General features: G+C 31.9%; 1 protein-coding gene across 1 annotated transcript; it reads right to left on the minus strand.

Annotated features, from left to right (window-relative positions):
- Window positions 1–7,014: 7,014 nt before the first annotated feature.
- Window positions 7,015–15,400, minus strand: LOC112784946 (AT-hook motif nuclear-localized protein 11). The gene is made up of 5 exons (XM_025828325.2): window positions 14,816–15,400; window positions 8,563–8,630; window positions 8,373–8,495; window positions 8,133–8,297; window positions 7,015–7,436 (listed from the first exon to the last, which is right to left on the minus strand). Exons 1-5 carry the CDS (start codon window positions 15,192–15,194, stop codon window positions 7,047–7,049), a joined length of 1,125 nt encoding a protein of 374 aa, XP_025684110.1. The 5' UTR covers window positions 15,195–15,400; the 3' UTR covers window positions 7,015–7,046.
- Window positions 15,401–18,399: the final 2,999 nt, after the last annotated feature.

Genomic DNA, 18,399 nt, shown 5'->3' on the forward strand with positions numbered 1-18,399 from the left:
AAAGCTTGAGTCCAAAAACCTATGATGAGCTAAGAAAAAAACTTCTTACTTATGAAACCACACACACAAGCCAATACTCAAAGAAAAAGGGAATAGTCTTAAAATCAAAAGTAGAACCAAATGAGAGTGAGTCTAGTGATAGTTTTCAGATGATGAATTTGTGTTTTTTGCTAGGAGACTATGGAGGCTAATGAGGAACAAAGTCAGGTACAAGGGCTCAAGTTCAAAAGAATAAAAGAAAAATTTCAGCAAAGTGATATGCCATAACTGCAAGGAAGCTGGACACTTTAAGTACAATTGTCCAAAGCTCAAGAATGAAGAAAAAGGGAAGAAAGAAAAGAAAAGAATGCTCATGGCCTCTTGGGAGGATCTTGAAAATAATTCGGATGAGGAAGAGGACTCCGAATACTAAGCTCAAGTCTGCTTCATGGCTAGTGAAGATCAACTAGATGAAGTAAATCACTATGACTTATCCATGGATGATTTACATGTTATTGTTGATGATACCATCCACTACTCTGAGAAACTGTTGAATAAATATAATAAATGCAAAACTAAAAATGAAAGATTGAAAGCTAAAAATGATTTCTTGAAAGAAAAAATGAAAGAGACCGAATGGGCTATCGATATCATTGAAGAAAATTGATTTTTGAAATCTGAAATAAAAAACTTAAAGGAAAGCACATTGTTGATCCTTCACAAAAACTTGTTGCTGAAAATGAAAGATTAAATAAAATGATTAAAAGGTTGAACAATGACTTAGCAAAGCTTGCTCATAGTTCAAGTAATTTGGACAAATTACTTGCAAGTCAAAAACCATTGTTTGAAAAATCAGGTTGGGCTATGTGACAAAAGAGGATGCAGTTTTCGAAAAACAAATTGCTAAATTCATGGCCTCTTCTTCAAACAAAAAAACCTCTTTTTATAAATCTGGTCTTGGATATTTTTTCAATGATGATGTCTCTTTTGAACAGACATATTTCGGTGAAACTACATCATCTTCTAAAATCAAACCAGTTCGAAACAATTCTGGTCAGGGGCGCTTCTCAAATAATGAGGCTGCTTTCAAACAGCCACATTTTTACAAAAAAGCCTCTTATTCAAGTAGACCATTTGCTTTCACTAATTTTGGTTTGAGGTCTTTTGAAATAGGGGGTGTAAATACAAAAATGAATTTATCAAAAGAAACACACCTTTTTTAAGAACCAGAAAATTTCAACATCTTAATCATTACCAACATCAAAGTTTCAATAAATTTCAGCAACATGCACACAGAAATCATTGTTTTAATTATAAGAAATCTGGTCACTCTTACTCCCAATGCTTTATTGACAAAAGAAGAGTAGAAAACCAAACTTATAATATTGTTTGTGACTTTAATGCTCTTGTACAACCAAGATGGGTTAACTTCAAAGGATCTAAATTGGTTTGGATACCTAAAATCATTTAAGAGTGTTCACAGATTTGCCTAGCATCCAAGAAGAAAAAAGACATGTAGTACTTGGATAGCGGATGCCCTAGACACATGACGGAAAGGTCAACATTCTTCATCAAACTCAAAAAGTATGATGGAGGATTTGTGACCTATGGAGATGATAGAAAATGTAAAATCATAGCTATTGGAAAAGTAGGTAAAAATTACTCTACCTTCATTGATGATGTCTTTTTGGTTGATGGATTGAGGCACAATCTTTTGAGTATTAGTCAACTATGTGATTTGGCTTACTTGGTGATATTCAAAAGATTGGAATACCGAGTTGTGAGTGAAAAGTCTAATGAGGTATTGTTTGTTGCAAATCGTTGTGATAATGTGTATGACCTCACTCTTGATGAACTAAATAATCAAAATGTAACTTGTTTCTATTCTAAAAAATCTGAAAAGTGGTTATGGCACAAAAGATTTAAAGATTGTTTCTATTAGAAGTGATCATGGTAAAGAATTTAAAAATCAATCTTTTGAATTATTTTGTGAGAAATTTGGAATATCACAAAATTTCTCTTACCCAAGAACACCATAACAAAATGGTGTTGTGGAAAGAAGAAATAGAAGCATACAAAAAATGGCAAGAGCTATGCTGTGTGAAAGTAATGTTCCAAAATTTATTTGGGCTGAAGCTGTTAATATTGCTTGCTACATTTTAAACAGAACAATCATTAGAAAGTTTTTAAAGAAAATCCCTTATGAGCTTTGGAAAGGTCACCCACCAAATTTAAATTATCTTCGTATCTTTGGATGCAAGTGTTTTATTTTAAATAACAAAAAAAATTGGAGAAATTTGATCCAAAGGTATATAAGTATTTGTTTGTAGGTTATTCCACAACTAGCAAAGCTTATAGAGTTTACCATCAAGATGCTAGGCTTATTGAAGAGTCTATACATGTTACTTTTTGTGATACTAACATGGTTCAAAGTATTTTAGAATATTGTGATGCAGGAAATCAGGTAAAAAATAATGCCAATGAATACCAAAGCCATGAAAAAGAAAATTCTGGACAAACTGATTTTGAACCTATTGCTGCAGAAGATTCTGCCAGGAGATAATCCCATTTTATCTCCTAAAGCTAGTGAAATCTCTGGGAATACCAACTCCTTAGATCCCGCTGTAACCAAATTTATTCCTAAGTCCACTAGACCCCGTGAGAGGAGATTTTTGAAGAATTATCTACAAGAATTTGTTATAGGGGATGTGTCTCAAAAAGTCAAAATTTGGTCCTCCACTAGGAAGGATTCAGAAGAAGCAATGGCCACAGACTTAGAGGAACCACTTGTTTATAAGGAGGATGGCTCTCGGATGCCTAAGAACGTCTCTAGCTGCTGTTTAATGTTCTTTTAAACTCTATGTTTTTGAACTATTATGTTTCTTTTGGTTTTTGGACTGTTTGTGTTTTGGCTTTTGTTTCAGTAGGTTTCGAATGACTGTAAACATTAACTACTTTTCTAGACTTGGTTTAATCAAGATTATGTGGTCTTTGTGAACTAACCATTTTCTACAGGTCGCAATGTGCCTATGTTCCTCCCTTGATGACAAAAAGGGGAGTAGTAGAAAGAATAGTAAAAGAATAGTAGTAATATGGTTGAAAATAAATGTAGGCTCTGTTTTGAAATTTCTGTTGATGGCTCTAATACCTTGATTAGTTTTGCCAAATGAGATATTGGTTTGACAAAAACAAGGTTTTTGAAGGAAAAGTTGAATTAGTGTTGATATATCACTTAAATATTGATCTGATGCTTGAGTTCATTGCTTCTATTTTGTTTAATGCATGAAGGATTTATCAAGCTGTTGAAAATATTGCATTACAAAACTTTTGTACAGCTCAATTTCTTCTTGTATTGTATGGTTCTCTGTGTGCACATTAACAGAAATTGAAAGATGAGATGAGTTCACATTCAAGGAGAGCAACACTTGTAAAAGAAAAGGGGAGCACATCAAAACCATTTGGGGTCATCAAAGGGAAGTATTTTAATTTCATCTAATTCAATTCCTTTGATTACTTCTTTTGAAACTATGTTTGTCATCAAAGGGAAGATTGTTGAGTTTAGAATATAATTAATTTAATGATCATGAAAAACATTGAGTTATTGGGTTAAACACCCAATTGGGTTTGGATTATTTCATTTGAGTGATGCAGGCCCAAATAATTATGTAGCAGCCCAAAGTAATGAAGCTTAATGAACTCAAGTATGCTGAATGGAATATTGATTCACAAACCAAGCTCAATCATTACCAAGCATCATTGAATCAAATCTCAGCAAGAGTTCACAAGTGCACTTCGGGTAAACACACGAGAGAGAGAGAGAGAGAGAGAGAGAGAGAGAGAGAGCTTCATCCTCAAGTTCATACACCAGAGAAGAAAGAAAGAGAAAGGTTAACCAAGAAAACAAGGTCCAATCACACAAATCAATGCATGTTAAGCAAAGTCAGAGGTTAAAGGTAAATAATTTTCATATGCATGCAAGTTGATTTCTTCACTTCATCTCCTATTCTCTGCAATGCCATTTAAATGAAAATAAAGAAAATAGTGGTTGATAATCTCTGCCGTGAATCAATAGTTAAAATTATTACTTGGAGCTAAAGCACATTTTCAAGGGTTTGGATTTGGGATTATCACTTAGCAAACTCAATCTCTGCTGCTCTGCAATCCTCGGTCAAAATAAGAACCAGATTTGAAATCTCTAATTTCGGGGGTTGATTAAAGAAAGAGAATGGATGAATTCTAAAAGCTCAAGGTCCAAGAAGTTGACTTGGGAGAAACCCTAATCTTGGCTCAGAACAAGGTACATAAAGAAAAATTGAATCTATTTGGAAAGAAAGGAGAGAGAACATGAGAAAGAAAGCAAAGAGTGAATCCTCACTATTGAATTTGAAGTTTTGGAAGCATTGCACCTACACTAACGGGAGCACTCCGCCAAGATGTAGAACAAGGTTATGAGTTCAGATGCTGGGTTCAGTGCATAGAGTCAAAGCTGTTATTCATCATCTCCTTTATGTTTTACTCTTTTGTATTTTTGTTTCAATGATATCTTTCTTAGTTTTCTTTGAGAGGTAAAAGACAAGAAAGAGAGGCATTGAGAAAAAAAGTCATAGAGTGAAAAAGGCTGAGAGATATACTTGACGAAAAATCCAAGAGAGATTTCAGCTTTCTTTTAGTTGTATTTTCTGTCTTGTGTCATGTACATGAGAGGTATCCCTTGCTAAGTTGGGTAAGCACTTAGTGTGGTGATTCTAGGTATTAGCCTAACCAGGTTAAGTTTATGTTGAAGCTTGTGTACCCAGATAGGATTGTGATGAGTCCTAGGGAATTGGTGTATGTAATACTTGGATCATAGTGAAAATTCCACCAACTTTGTGGTGGAGACTAGATGTAGGTTGCATTGCACAAGGCAACTGAATCAGGATACATGGCTGTGTCATCTTCTTCCTCTCTACTTAAGTTCTATTTTCTGGTTTTTATGAGACAAAACAAAATTGTCTCCTGAATTATCTGCTGCATAAACTTAACTTAAATCAAGTTCAAAGATCTGTGTCTAAGGCTTAATTATTCAAAGTTAAAGAAAGCCATAGATTTAACCACCCCTTCTATAAGCCTTCTTGAACCTTCAAAAAGTTATGAAATTATTTGACAAATAAGAAAATAAACTAGATGATGAATTCAGACGTCTTTGTCAGCACCGTCTATCTCCTTTTCATGTTGATACTGCTGCCACCGTCTATCTCTTTTGTATGTTGCTGTCATCGCTACCATCTATCTCCTTTGCATGTTGTGCCGCCGCCTCCGACTATCTCCTTTACACTTCGCAAGATCTGCAGCTGTTTGCCAATATTTTTTGCCGTTGCTGCCTCTACAAGAATCGTTGCAGCCTCCTTTGCTTAATGTCATGTCTATCGTCCTCTCTATCTTCTCTGCTATCTTCTAGATGTACATTTCTTCCTCTCTTTCTCTGGATGTACATTTGTTTTTGCTTCTCTTTGATGACATCATATTCTTCTTCCTCCACCTCTATTTCCTACTACATCTTCCTCCTTTGGTTCTCTATTTTTTTAATGTATATTTTATTGTTTATTTATATGAGTTTTTATTAGTGTTTGTTAGATTGATCAATTATACTATAAAGACTAAAGAGCCTATTAGATATTGTGTTGTCTTATATGATTGATTTTTTATTAGTTGAATGGCTGTAGGAAAGTAGTGGTAATAGTAGTGGTTGTAGAAAAGAAGGGGACAATGGTCTTTTTGTTATGTGTACATAGTATTTTTGTTGTTTTTTATTAGGTCTTATTAATAAAAGACTCGAATCCACAAATTTTTAAGAATAAACTTTATCACCTGTATCAATTATTCTTGATTCACAATTTTCAGAAGTTTCAATGTAAATGCACTTATGTACTAACGGTAGTCTTTGTCTTGTTGTTTTATGTCATTATTGTATATAATCTTGTGAAAACAAATAACATGAATTATTATTTGATTTTTGTTGGCTCTATCTTCCTTCGTTTTGCCACCATCTATCTCCTTCGCAAGTTATGCTGGTGCCGCCGACTATCTTCTTTGCACGTCGCAAGATCTGCAGCTGTTCATCAGTCTTTTCCACCATTGCTACCTCTACAAGAATTGATGCAGCCTCCTTTGCTCAATGTGGTGTCTGGCGTCCAAATCTCTGTCTTCGTTGCCATCTTCTAGATGTACCTTTCTTCCTCTTCTTTTCTAAATGTACATTTATCTTTGCCTCTTTTTCATGACATCGTGTTCTTCCTCCACCTCTATTTCCCACTACATTTTCTTCCTTTGGTTCTTTACATTTTTTATGTATATTTTATCGTTTATTTATATGAATTTTGATTAATGTTTTTTAGATTGATCAATTATACTATAAAGAGCCTATTAGATATTGTGTTGTTTTATTTGATTGATTTTTTTATTAGTTGAATGACGGTAGAAAAGCAGTGGTGATGGTAGTGGCTGCAGAGAATAAGGGGGCAATGATATTTTTGTTACGTATACATAGTATTGTTGTTGTTTTTTATTAGGTCTTACTAATAAAAGACTCGAATCCACGTCTTTTTAAGAACTAAATTGTAGCCTAATCAGATCAAGCTCCAAAGTTGTTAACTTGAACTAGATGATGAGTTGGATCTAAAGCTTTTAATATTCTACACCTAATTTGGAACTTTAGTAATGGACAAACAGTGGATAAAACTCTTTAATGTGCGTGTAAATTCAAATTATGCGTGAGCTTATAATATTTAGGATTGAAAATTGATCAATTTATCTCAAATAAAAAAATAAACTAGATGATGAGTTCCGCCGAAGAAAATAAAAAACAGAGCCGTATTTTTTTTCCTGAAAGAAAAGAATAAATTTTACTTACACTAAAAGAGTACGAGAAATATCATTAACAATCATAAAAAGAGTTGATAAAATAAAACGAATTACAACATTTGTAATTATTAAATTTATTTATATCACATAAATAGTTCTCTGTTACCTACAAAAACTAGATAAACAACTCAACTTTTCAGACTCTATAAAGTTTTTGGCAGATAACATTAATTAGTATCCACATCTGCTGGTGAGGCTGTTTGGTCAAGGTCAATAGCATCCTCGATTGAGGAAGAATGCATGTTGAGATCTTCAGCAATGACATTATTTGTCACCACATTTGTTGTTGTAGGAATCACATTATCTGCTATGTCATTAGTTGTTACAATTGTGACACCATCTTGAATTGCATTTGTTGTTCGTGGTGGTGAAGGGAAACTCTGTTCATGTAATGATAACTTAAGAACTTTGTGGCTACCCCTTGAGGAATCCGGAATATCCGGCACGACAGCGATGGCGGCAGCAGCAGTATAGGGGACACCATTAGAAGAAGGGTCAGATGAGTACCTCTTCTTGATTTGGTTGCTGATATTTTGCTTGAAAGTGGCCAAAACAAGCTGCAATGTTACATTAATAATTAATAATGACTCAAAGTATATAGTTTATGCTTTGAACAATATGGTACATCATTGAGCTAACAAGTAATAAAATGTTTTTGGATATAATGTATGTATTTTGGACAAGAATGGTATATTGAGAATCCGATTAAATGAGAATAGTACGCTACCAACTCTATTAATGGATAATAGATATATCATTAAAATAAGTAGAATGATTATCTTAGAAAGCTGTTATGACATCGAAATATAATTTAAGGTTGTAAATGCCTAACGGTTACGGACAGACTGGGCCGTTCGAATGAACTGGACCGCCCTGGCTGTCCAGGTAGTCCGAAAGGTATAATATAAGAAAAAGGGAAACTCATGAGGTAAGGAATAATTCACTACAATCTTACTAAGTGCACTACTGACTTAAGCATCAAAGTGCTATGTAGGTTGCCCTTCCGACCTGGTGTAGACATAACTCAAGTTAGGATCCCAGAATCTCGTAAGCTCGTAACCACACCAAAAGGTACGAATAGTATACAAACACCACAAATCCAAGTTGCTTCTATATATGGAAAGCTTATTACTACTAGACATTGGCATAAAGCATTCTTTGAATCCTATCTTTGATTGAAAATTAATAACATTACTTTAAACATAAGGAACAGTAGTGAAAAAATATGAACATGTTTATATGAAATGGTTTACTTGAATAGGGGCAGCAGCAATCAAAGAGTTCTCAATGCCACCACCAAAAACCCTGCCATCAGGTTTAGCAAGAGAAACACTCAACATGCCATCTTTGCGATATGCATTACCATTGCCATTGGTGTAGGTGCATGATCCAGATAAAGATAAAATCTCAAACCTACCCTGTATATATATGTAACACAAAATCAATTGGGAAAGAATAAGAAAAACAATGTCTTTTTTATTGTTGATAGTTACCTCATATCTCAATAGACCACCAGGTTGGCGAATTACAACACTAGACACAGAACCAGTAGCTGAAAGTATGCAAATAGCACGAGGGCCTTTTTGGAAAAATGACAATATCCTACTTACCACATCCTGAAATATCATAAATATATCAACAATTAATCGTTTTACAGTGTCTAATTTTTGTGTTACCACTTACCTCTCCAGTACCAACAATCATCACATGAGGTGTGAAGCTTCCACCAGCTGTTTCTACAACAAACCCACCTACATCACAAATGACATTGTAAATGCACTTACATATTGACGGTATTCTTTGTCTTGTTTTTTATATCATTATTGTACATAATCTCATGAAACAAATAAAATTAATTAGTATCAAGAAAGTAGTAGTGATGGTGTCATAGTGGTGGTTGCAGAGTAAAAGGGAGACGGTGATGTTTTTGTTATGTGTACGTAGATAGTATTTTTGTTTTTTATTATGTCTTGTTAATAAAAGAATCGAATCCATGCCTTTTTAAGAAGAAATTTTATCACTTGTGTTAGTTATTCTCAATTCACAATTTTTAGAAGTTTCAATATAACCACGCTTACGTATTGATGGTAGTTTTTATCTTGTTATTTTATATCATTATTGTATACAATATCGTAAAATAAATAACATTAATTAGTATCAGAAACATAGTGGTAATGGTGTCATGGTGGTGGTTGCAGTGAAAAGGGGGACAATGATATTTTTGCTTTGTATACAAAGTATTTTTTACAATTTTATATTATTTATTACGTTACTCTTGTTTGCTTGTGTGACATGAGGTTGCGTTTGTTTATAGAGACAGGACACTGAGACAGAGACACTGAGCCACAAAATCGTGTTTGACAGTAGAGACATGGACAGAGACAATGTGTCTAGGGACACTGAATTGAATTAGTGTATTTTTTGTCTATCCTGATAGGAATGACACGGAGACACTAATAAGGAACACAACTTATATTTTATTTTTTCTTTCATTATTCTTGTTAATTTTTTATAATTATATTTTTTATTATTATATTTTTTTGTCTCAAATTTTTTGAATGAAAAAAAAACGAGAATAAATTAGATTTTCATAATTTGTTCTAATTTATCACCAAATAGAATACAAGAACACAAAATTTTGTGTCTCTGTCCTTTATGTCTTGTTCTCAATGTCTTGTCTTATCCTGTTCTCAGAAACAAACGCAGCCTGAATGTCCTCTCCAACTTTGACTTTTGAGGTTAAAAGGACAAAATAATATGGGAATAGATTCTCTCAATTTTTTTCTCTTAATTGTTTGGTAAAGTGTGATCTCTCACTTTTCATTCTTTAAGTAGGACTAAAAAAAATATCTGAGATCACACTTTATCAAATAATTAAAATAAAAAATTGAGAAAATCTACACCCAAAATAATATTATTACTGATACTAATTATTGTTTAGTGGTATGCCAGTAAATCTTATTTCTTATTAGTTATTATTACTATTATCATATGTAAAAGACGGTATGTGTGGATTTTGATACTGTCAATTAAAATTTAATTTATTGTGATTAAAAAATTTAATAATTTTAAATATTTTTTATACATTGTTCTAAATTTTATTTACCACCTAAATATTGATTAGATTTTAATATAACATCCGTTTTTATATTAGGAAAATAATTCTCCTCGACTATATGCATCAATTAAAAATTTTAAGAAAATATATGTTATTTTATATCATTATTGTACATAATTTCGTGAAATAAATAACATTAATTAGTATCAGGAAGGTAGTCACGATGGTGTTATGGTGGTAATTGCAAGGAAGAAGGGGAACAATGATATTTTTGTTATGTGTACATAGTATTTTTTGTTTTTTTTATTATGTCTTATTAATAAAAGACTCGAATTCACATCTTTTTAAAAAGAAACTTTATCACCTGTGTCAATTACTCTCGATTCACAAATTTTAGAAGTTTCAATATAAATATACTTACATATTGACGATAGTCTTTGTCTTGTTATTTTATATTATTATTGTACATAATATCATGAAACAAATAACATTAATTAGTATCAGGTAGTGGTGATGGTGCCATAGTGGTAGTTGCAGAGAAGAAAGGGGACAGTGATATTATTGTTATGTGTACATAGATAGTATTTTTGTTGCTTGTTATTATGTCTTGTTAATAAAAGACTCGAACCTACGTCTTTTTAAGAAAAAACTTTATCACATGTGTTAATTGTTTTCAATCCATAATTTTTAGAAGTTTCAATATAATATAAATGCACTTATGTATTGACGATAGTCTTTGTCTTGTTTTATATCATTATTGTACATAATCTGGTGAAAACAAATAACATTAATTAGTATTTGATTTTTGTTGGGTCTATCTTCCTTCATTCTATCGCCACTGTCTATCTCCTTCGCATGTTGCTGCCGCTGCCACTGTCTATCTCCTTCGCATGTTGTGTCGCTGGCTCACCATTGCCGACTATCTCCTTCGCACATCGCAAGATCTACAGCTATTCGCCATTGCAGTGGCCCTCCCCTGCTCCTTTACTCCTTCCCTTTAAACCTCCTTCCTTTCTACTCTTCCTCTTTTTTTTTCCTATCGTCCATGCCCTCCCACTACTTTTTCTTCCTCTCACTCGTCTTTCTTCTCTCATCATTGCTCTTTTTCTTCAATTGTTGTTTCTGGTTTTTCTATTTTTTTAGATCTGATCTGAGATCCTGATCTAGATAAAAAATATCTCTTCTGTGATTATTCTCTCCCTTTTGTACTCCTTCTCTTTTTTTTTCTTTTCTCCTTCTACGGTTCTCACCGCAGATAATGTTTTGGACCTGAGCTTAGCTCTGTGTTCTTTTTTTAATAACCCATCTATGGTGTTTTCATTTCATTTTTGTGGTGGTGTTTTTGGTTTTCTTTTATGGTTGCTGATGGTAGTTGAATGTTACAGATTTTTTCAGATCTAAAAGAAAATACTTTGAGAAGATGTTATTGTTCATAGAAAAATATTATGATCTTAAAAATATTTAGATTGATATGGAGAAAAAGAAGATATATCTTACTGTCTTGTAGCACATATGTGTAGATTTAAAAACAAAAGAGATTTAATTTTGTCTTTGTTTTTATCTTTTAAGATTTTTAATAATCAAATATTGTATTTTCTATCAATTTATAGTTCAATATATAGGATATTTATTTTTTTGGTATCAATAAAGAATTAATGGTATCAAGTAGTGCTAATGGTACCATGGTGATGGTTGCAGAGAAGAAAGAAAACAGTGATGTTTTTGTTATGTCTACATAGATAGTATTTTTGTTGTTTTTTATTATGTCTTGTTAATAAAAGACTCGAATCCACATATTTTTAAGAAAAACTTTATCATCTGTGTTAATTATTTTCGATCCATAACTTTTAGAAGTTTCAATGTAAATGCACTTACGTATTGACGGTAGTCTTTATCTTGTTTTATATCGTTATTGTACATAATCTCGTGAAAACAATAACATTAATTAGTATTTGATTTTTGTTGGGTCTAACTTCCTTCATTCTGCCACAGTCTATCTCCTTCGCATGTTGTGTCGCTGGCTCGCTGTTGCCGACTATCTCCTTCACACATCGCAAGATCTGCAACTGTTCACCATTGCAGTGGCCCTCCTCTGCTCCTTTGCACCCTCCCTTCAAACCTCCTTCCTTTCTTCTCTTCCCCTTTTTTTTCTTATCGTCCATACCCTCCTACTACTCTTTCTTCCTCTCAATCGTCTTTCTTCTCTCATCCGTGCTCCTTTTCTCCGATTGTTGCTTCTTGTTTTTCTGCTTTTGTTTTTTTGAGATCTTGATCTGGATCTCTCAGATCTAAAATAGCTCTTCTGTGATTGTTCTCTCCCCTTTGTACTCCTTCTCTTTTTTTTCTTTTCTCCTTCTACAGTTCTCATCGCAGACCGTGTTTCGAACTTGAGCTTAGCTCTGTGTTCCTGTTTTAATGACCCATCTGTGGTGTTTTCATTCATTTTTGTGGTGGTGTTTTTGGTTTTCTTTTATAGTTGCTGACGGTAGTTGAATGTTACACATTTTTTCAGATCTAAAAGAAAAATATTTTGAAAAGATGTTGCTGTTCATAGAAAAATTTTCAAATCTAAAAAATATCTAGATCGATATGGAGAAGAAGAAAATATATCTTACTATCTTGTAGATTTAGAAATAAAAAAGATTTAATTTTGTCTTTGTTTTTATCTTTTAAGATTTTTAATAATCGAATATTGTATTTTCTATTAAATTATAGTTCAATATATAGGATTTTTTTTTTTTGGTATCAATATAGAATTAATGTTTCTATGATCTTTGTAAATGTTGTTTGATTTTTCTATGAATGAAAAATGGTTTTTCTTTTGTCAAAAAAGATGTGAGATTACACTTTACCAAATAATTAAAAAAAAATAAGAGGATCTACACACAAAATAATATTATTACTAATACTAATTATTATTTCGTAGTATGTTAGTAAATCTGATATCTTATTAGTTATTATTATTATTATCATATATAAAAGATAATATGTGTGGATTTTGATATTGTCAATTAAAATTTAATTTATTGTGATTAAAAATTTTAATAATTTTAAATAATTTTTTAGATGTTATTCCAATTTTTATTTATCACCTAAATATTGATTTGATTTTAATATGGCATTAATTTTTATATTAGAAAAATAATTCTACTCGACTATATTTAAATTAAAATATTTAAGAAAATATGTTATTTTATATCATTATTATACATAATTTCGTGAAATAAACAACGTTAATTAGTATCAAGAAGACAGTGGTGATGGTGCTATGGTGGTGGTTGCAAAAAAAAGGGAGACAATGATGTTTTTGTTATGTGTACATAGTATTTTTTTGTTTTTTATTATGTCTTATTAATAAAAGATTCAAATTCACGTCTTTTTAAAAAGAAACTTTATCATCTGTATCAATTATTTTGGATTCACAACTTTTAGAAATTTCAATATAAATACACTTACGTATTGATAGTAGTCTATCTTGTTATTTTATATCATTATTGTACATAATCTCATGAAACAAATAACATTAATTAGTATCAAGTAATGGTAATAGTGCCTTGCCGGTGGTTGCAGAGAAAAAAAAGAACATTTATGTTTTTGTTATGTGTACATAGATAGTATTTTTGTTATTTTTATTATGTTTTGTTAATAAAAGACTTAAATTCCCGTCTTTTTAAGAAAAAAACTTTATCATCTGTGTCAATTATTCTCGATACATAACTTGTAGAAATTTCAATGTAAATGCACTTACGTATTGATGGTAGTCTTTGTCTTATTTTATATAATTATTATACATAATCTCGTGAAAACAATTAACAATTAACAATTAACATTAATTAGTATTTAATTTTTGTTGGGTCTATCTTCCTTCATTCTGCCATTGTCTATCTCCTTCGCATGTTGCTGCCGCTGCCACTTTCTATCTCCTTCGCATGTTGTGTCGCTGGCTCACCACTGCCGACTATCTCCTTCGCACGTCGCAAGAATTGTAACTATTCACCATTGCAGTGGCCCTCCTCTGCTCCCTCTCATTAAACTTCCTTCCTTTCTTCTCTTACTCTTTTCTTTCCTACCGTCCATACCCTTTCATCACTCTTTCTTCTTCTCACTCGTCTTTCTTTTCTCATCCTTGCTCCTTTTCTTCGATTGTTATTTCTAGTTTTTCTATTTTTCTGAGATCTATGATAACTCTTTTGTGATTGTTCTCTTCCCTTCATACTCCTTTTTTTTTCTCCTTCTACGGTTTTCACCGCAGATCGTGTTTCGGATCTGAGCTTAATTCTGTGTTCCTGTATTAATAACCTATCTGTGGTGTTTTCATTTCGTTTTTGTGGTGGTATTTTTGGTTTTTTTTTTATGGTTGCTGACGATAGTTGGGTGGTACAGATTTTTTCAGATTTAAAAGAAAAATACTTTCAGAAGACATTGCTGTTCTGAAAAAAACTTTTAAATCTAAAAAATATTTAGACCGAAATAGAGAAGAAGCAGATATATCTTATTATCTTGTAACACATATGTGTAGATCTAGAAACACAAAAAAATTTAATTTTGTCTTTGTTTTTATCTTTTAACATTTTCAATAATTTAATATTATATTTTTTTATCAAATTATAATTCAATATATAGGATATTTATTTTTTTGGTATCAATATAGAATTAATGTTTCTATCATCTTTGTAAATGTTAGTTAGCTTTTCTATGAATGAAAAATGTTTTTTTTTTTTCTCTCAAAAAATATATATATTTTACATTCATGATTTCAACCACTTGACTACCCCTCCTTCAATAAAGTCAAACCAAAAAATCATGCAAAGCCGATTTTTAAAGGAAAAAACTAATGAAATAGTAGTAATAAGTAGTAACAGAAAGAAACACACTCACCAATGGAGGCCAGAATCTGCAGTTTTCCGGAACCACGTGGCCTTCCTCTTCCCCTCTTTACCGCAGGGCTCTCAAGTGGGGACGCTACCGCTTCCGCAAACCCCGAAGGCGGTGGCTCTGACGTCAGAGACGTCATCATCCCTCCCCCGCTGCCATCTGTGTCGAAGTACTTTCGAGGTCTCCCTCTCCCCCTCTTCACAACCACCACTCCATGATGCTGCTCCCAACCTCCAGCTTCGGGTCTTGACACCGAGTCCGAGCCTCCAGAATCAGGCATCGCCACCACGTTTGCTTCGTTCGGCACGATAGTGTTGTTGTTGAAAGAGCTAGTGTGGTCCAAAATGGGGTTAGAGGGTTGTTGAGGGTTTTGTTGCTCCATAAATGAGACACCCTTTTAGATTTTGATCTTGTTTCTGCGACAAAGGTGTTAGCTTTTTTTATATAGCTTGTGTTTGAAGAGGAGGAAGAATATTTAAGAAGAAGGAGAGAATGGAGGTGCTTGAAGGAACAGTAGTATGCAGAAAGCGCAAGAAGAAAAAGAAGAAAATATTGCTTTTTATTGCGTCTTTTTAGCAGAGAAAGGAAATAAAAAATAAAATCAAATGTTATTTGCTCTCTTTCTCCCTCGGCAAGAAAAAATTGGAATTTCTGAATTATGATGCTGTATGAATAATAAAACTTATTATTCATTTATTATAATTTAATTTTATTTAGAGTAATACTACATGTTTACTAAAATCAGTCGCTAAAATCAGCAATCAGTATAAATACATATTAAAATATAAATACATGTGTGGTTTAATTTATTTTCAATGTGTCTTTTATATTTCAGCATGTATTTTATATTTGTAGCTGACTTTAGTAGTTGATTTTAGTATACACATAACATAACTCATATAATATAAATTAAAGTTCTAACAATAAACATTTATAATTCATTATTTTGTGGAATAAATATTTAATACACATAAATACCATTTATTCCATTAAATATATACATTAGAATATCTCTAACCGAGTGTTTTTAGAAAATTAATTTTGATATTTTCAAAAAATAAATTGAATAATTGAAATTTGTATTGAAATTGATCGATGAAATGACACCGGTATTAATTTAGAGATACAATATCACCCTGATAAAAAAATCTAATAAAATTTTGCTACTCATATAATTATGTTGATGAAATAATTAAAAGTAACATAAAATTCTAACTAAATTAAGACTAAACATTGGAAAATAAATTTTATTTTTAATTTTAAATAATTATTTATGATATATAGTTTCACAAATATTTATATGATATTTTATAAAATTTAAATAAAATTAAAATTAAATCTAGTATTAAAAATGCTCTTAATATTAATATAAAAAAAATGTTATCTGCTATTATGCAGCAGGAAACAAATCAAGTTAGATAGAAAATAATTTGGTAATCAATATTGTTTTTTTTGTTATATTTGTTTTGTATTTATTAGGAAAATACTGTCCAAATTTTTTCCTAAATGTTTGCTAATAAGTTATAATAAATAGAGTAATGTTACATGTATATTAAAATTAACCACCATAATTAGCTACCAGTATAAAATACATATATATTAGAATATAAATAAACATTGAAAATAAATCAAGTCACAGACGTATTTATACACAAATACATTGATAGTTAATTTTAATTTAACTTACAAGTAACATTTTTCTTTCATTTATGTTATATGTGTTAGAACTTTATGTTATATGAATTATGCTATGTGTACATTAAAATCAGCCACAACTATAAAATCATTTATGTTGTATTTGTTAGAACTTTATGTTATATGAGTTATGGAGGTGCTTGAAGGAACAGCAGTATGCAGAAAGCGCGAGAAGAAGAAGAAGAAAACACTGCTTTTTATTGCGTCTTTTTAGCAGAGGAAGGAAATAAAAAATAAGATCAAATGTTTTTTGCGCGCTGTCTCTCTCTACAAGAAAAAACTGAAATTTCTGAATGATGAGGTTGTATGAATAATAAAATTTATTATTCATTTATTATAATTTAATTTCATTTAAAATAACACAAATACCATTTATTACGTTAAATATATATAAAATAGAGCATTTCTAATAAAGTGTTTTTCGAGTAATATTTTTGATATTTTGAAAAAATAAATTGAAGGGATAAGTACTTTTTTCGTCCCCAAGGTCTGGGATCGAAATCAAAATCGTCCCCGACCTTTTTTTCTTATTAAAATCATCCTCAACGTTACAAAACGTTATAAAATTGTTCTTTTTTACTTCAATTTTATTTTTTATCAAATTATCCTTTATTATTAAAAAATTATAAAATAAAATAAATATAAAATAAATAAATAAATAAAAAGAAGAAAAGGGGGTGGGGACTGGGGAGAGAAAGAAAGGGGGGAGGCCGCGAGAAAAAGGGGGGAGGGAGAGAGAAGGGGGACCGCCGCCCTGCCCTGCTGCTTTGCCGTCCTGCCGCACCACACCGCACCGCACCACCGCACGACCATCTTCTTCTTCTTCTTCTTCTTCTTCTTCTTCTTCTTCTTCTTCTTACCACCGCACCACCGCACAGCCGCCCTGCCGTTATGCCGCACCGCACCACACCACCGCTTCTTCTTCTTTTGTGAACTAGATTTTTGATGAACTTTGTTGTTGTTGATGAAATTTGTTGTTGTTGAAATTTGAATTTCTGGATTTTTGATGAAATTTGTTGTTGTTAATGAAATCTGTTGATAATGATGATGATGACCATGAAGAGAGGGGTATGAGGAAGGGGGTGGGGGTTACGGTGAGGGAGTGGGGTGAGGGGTGGGGGGTTACGGTGAGGGGGTGAGGGGGTGAGGGGATGAGGGGTGGGGGGTTACGATGAGGGGCTTGATGCTGTTGGTGGTGGTGGTGGTGTTGGTGTTGATGGTGGTTGTGGTGGTATGGTGTTGGTTGCTGTTGATGGTGGTTGTGGTGGTATGGTGTTGTTGCTGTTTGGTGGCAGTGGAGGTGGTGGGGTGAGGAAGGTGAAGAAGAGAATGATGATGATGAGGGTATTTTGGTCCAAAAATTTGAGAAAGGATGATTTTAAAGCGTTTTTAAACGTTGAGCATGATTTTAATAAAAAAAGGTCGGGGACGATTTTGATTTCGACCCAAACCTTGGGGACGAAAAAAGTATTTATCCCTAAATTGAATAATTGAAATTTGTATTAGAGTTGATTGATGAAATGACATCAGTATTAACTTAGAGATACGATATAACCTTAATAGAGAGAACTAATAAAATTTTGTTACTAATATATTTATGTTGATGAATAATTAAAAATAACATAAAATTTTAACACATATATAAGTAATTATTTTATATATACACAATAAATTTTGAATAAACTTTTCTAACTCATTATTATGTGGAATAAATATTTAATACACATAAATTTCATTTATTACTTTAAATATATATATATATATATATATATATATATATATATATATTAGAGCATCTCCAATAAAGTGTGTTTAGAGTATTATTTTTTATATTTTTAACAAATTGAATAATTGAAACTTGCATTAAAGTTGATGATAAAATGATACCGCCG

This window comes from Arachis hypogaea, chromosome 3 (assembly GCF_003086295.3).
Source record: "Arachis hypogaea cultivar Tifrunner chromosome 3, arahy.Tifrunner.gnm2.J5K5, whole genome shotgun sequence".
NCBI lineage: Eukaryota > Viridiplantae > Streptophyta > Magnoliopsida > Fabales > Fabaceae > Arachis > Arachis hypogaea.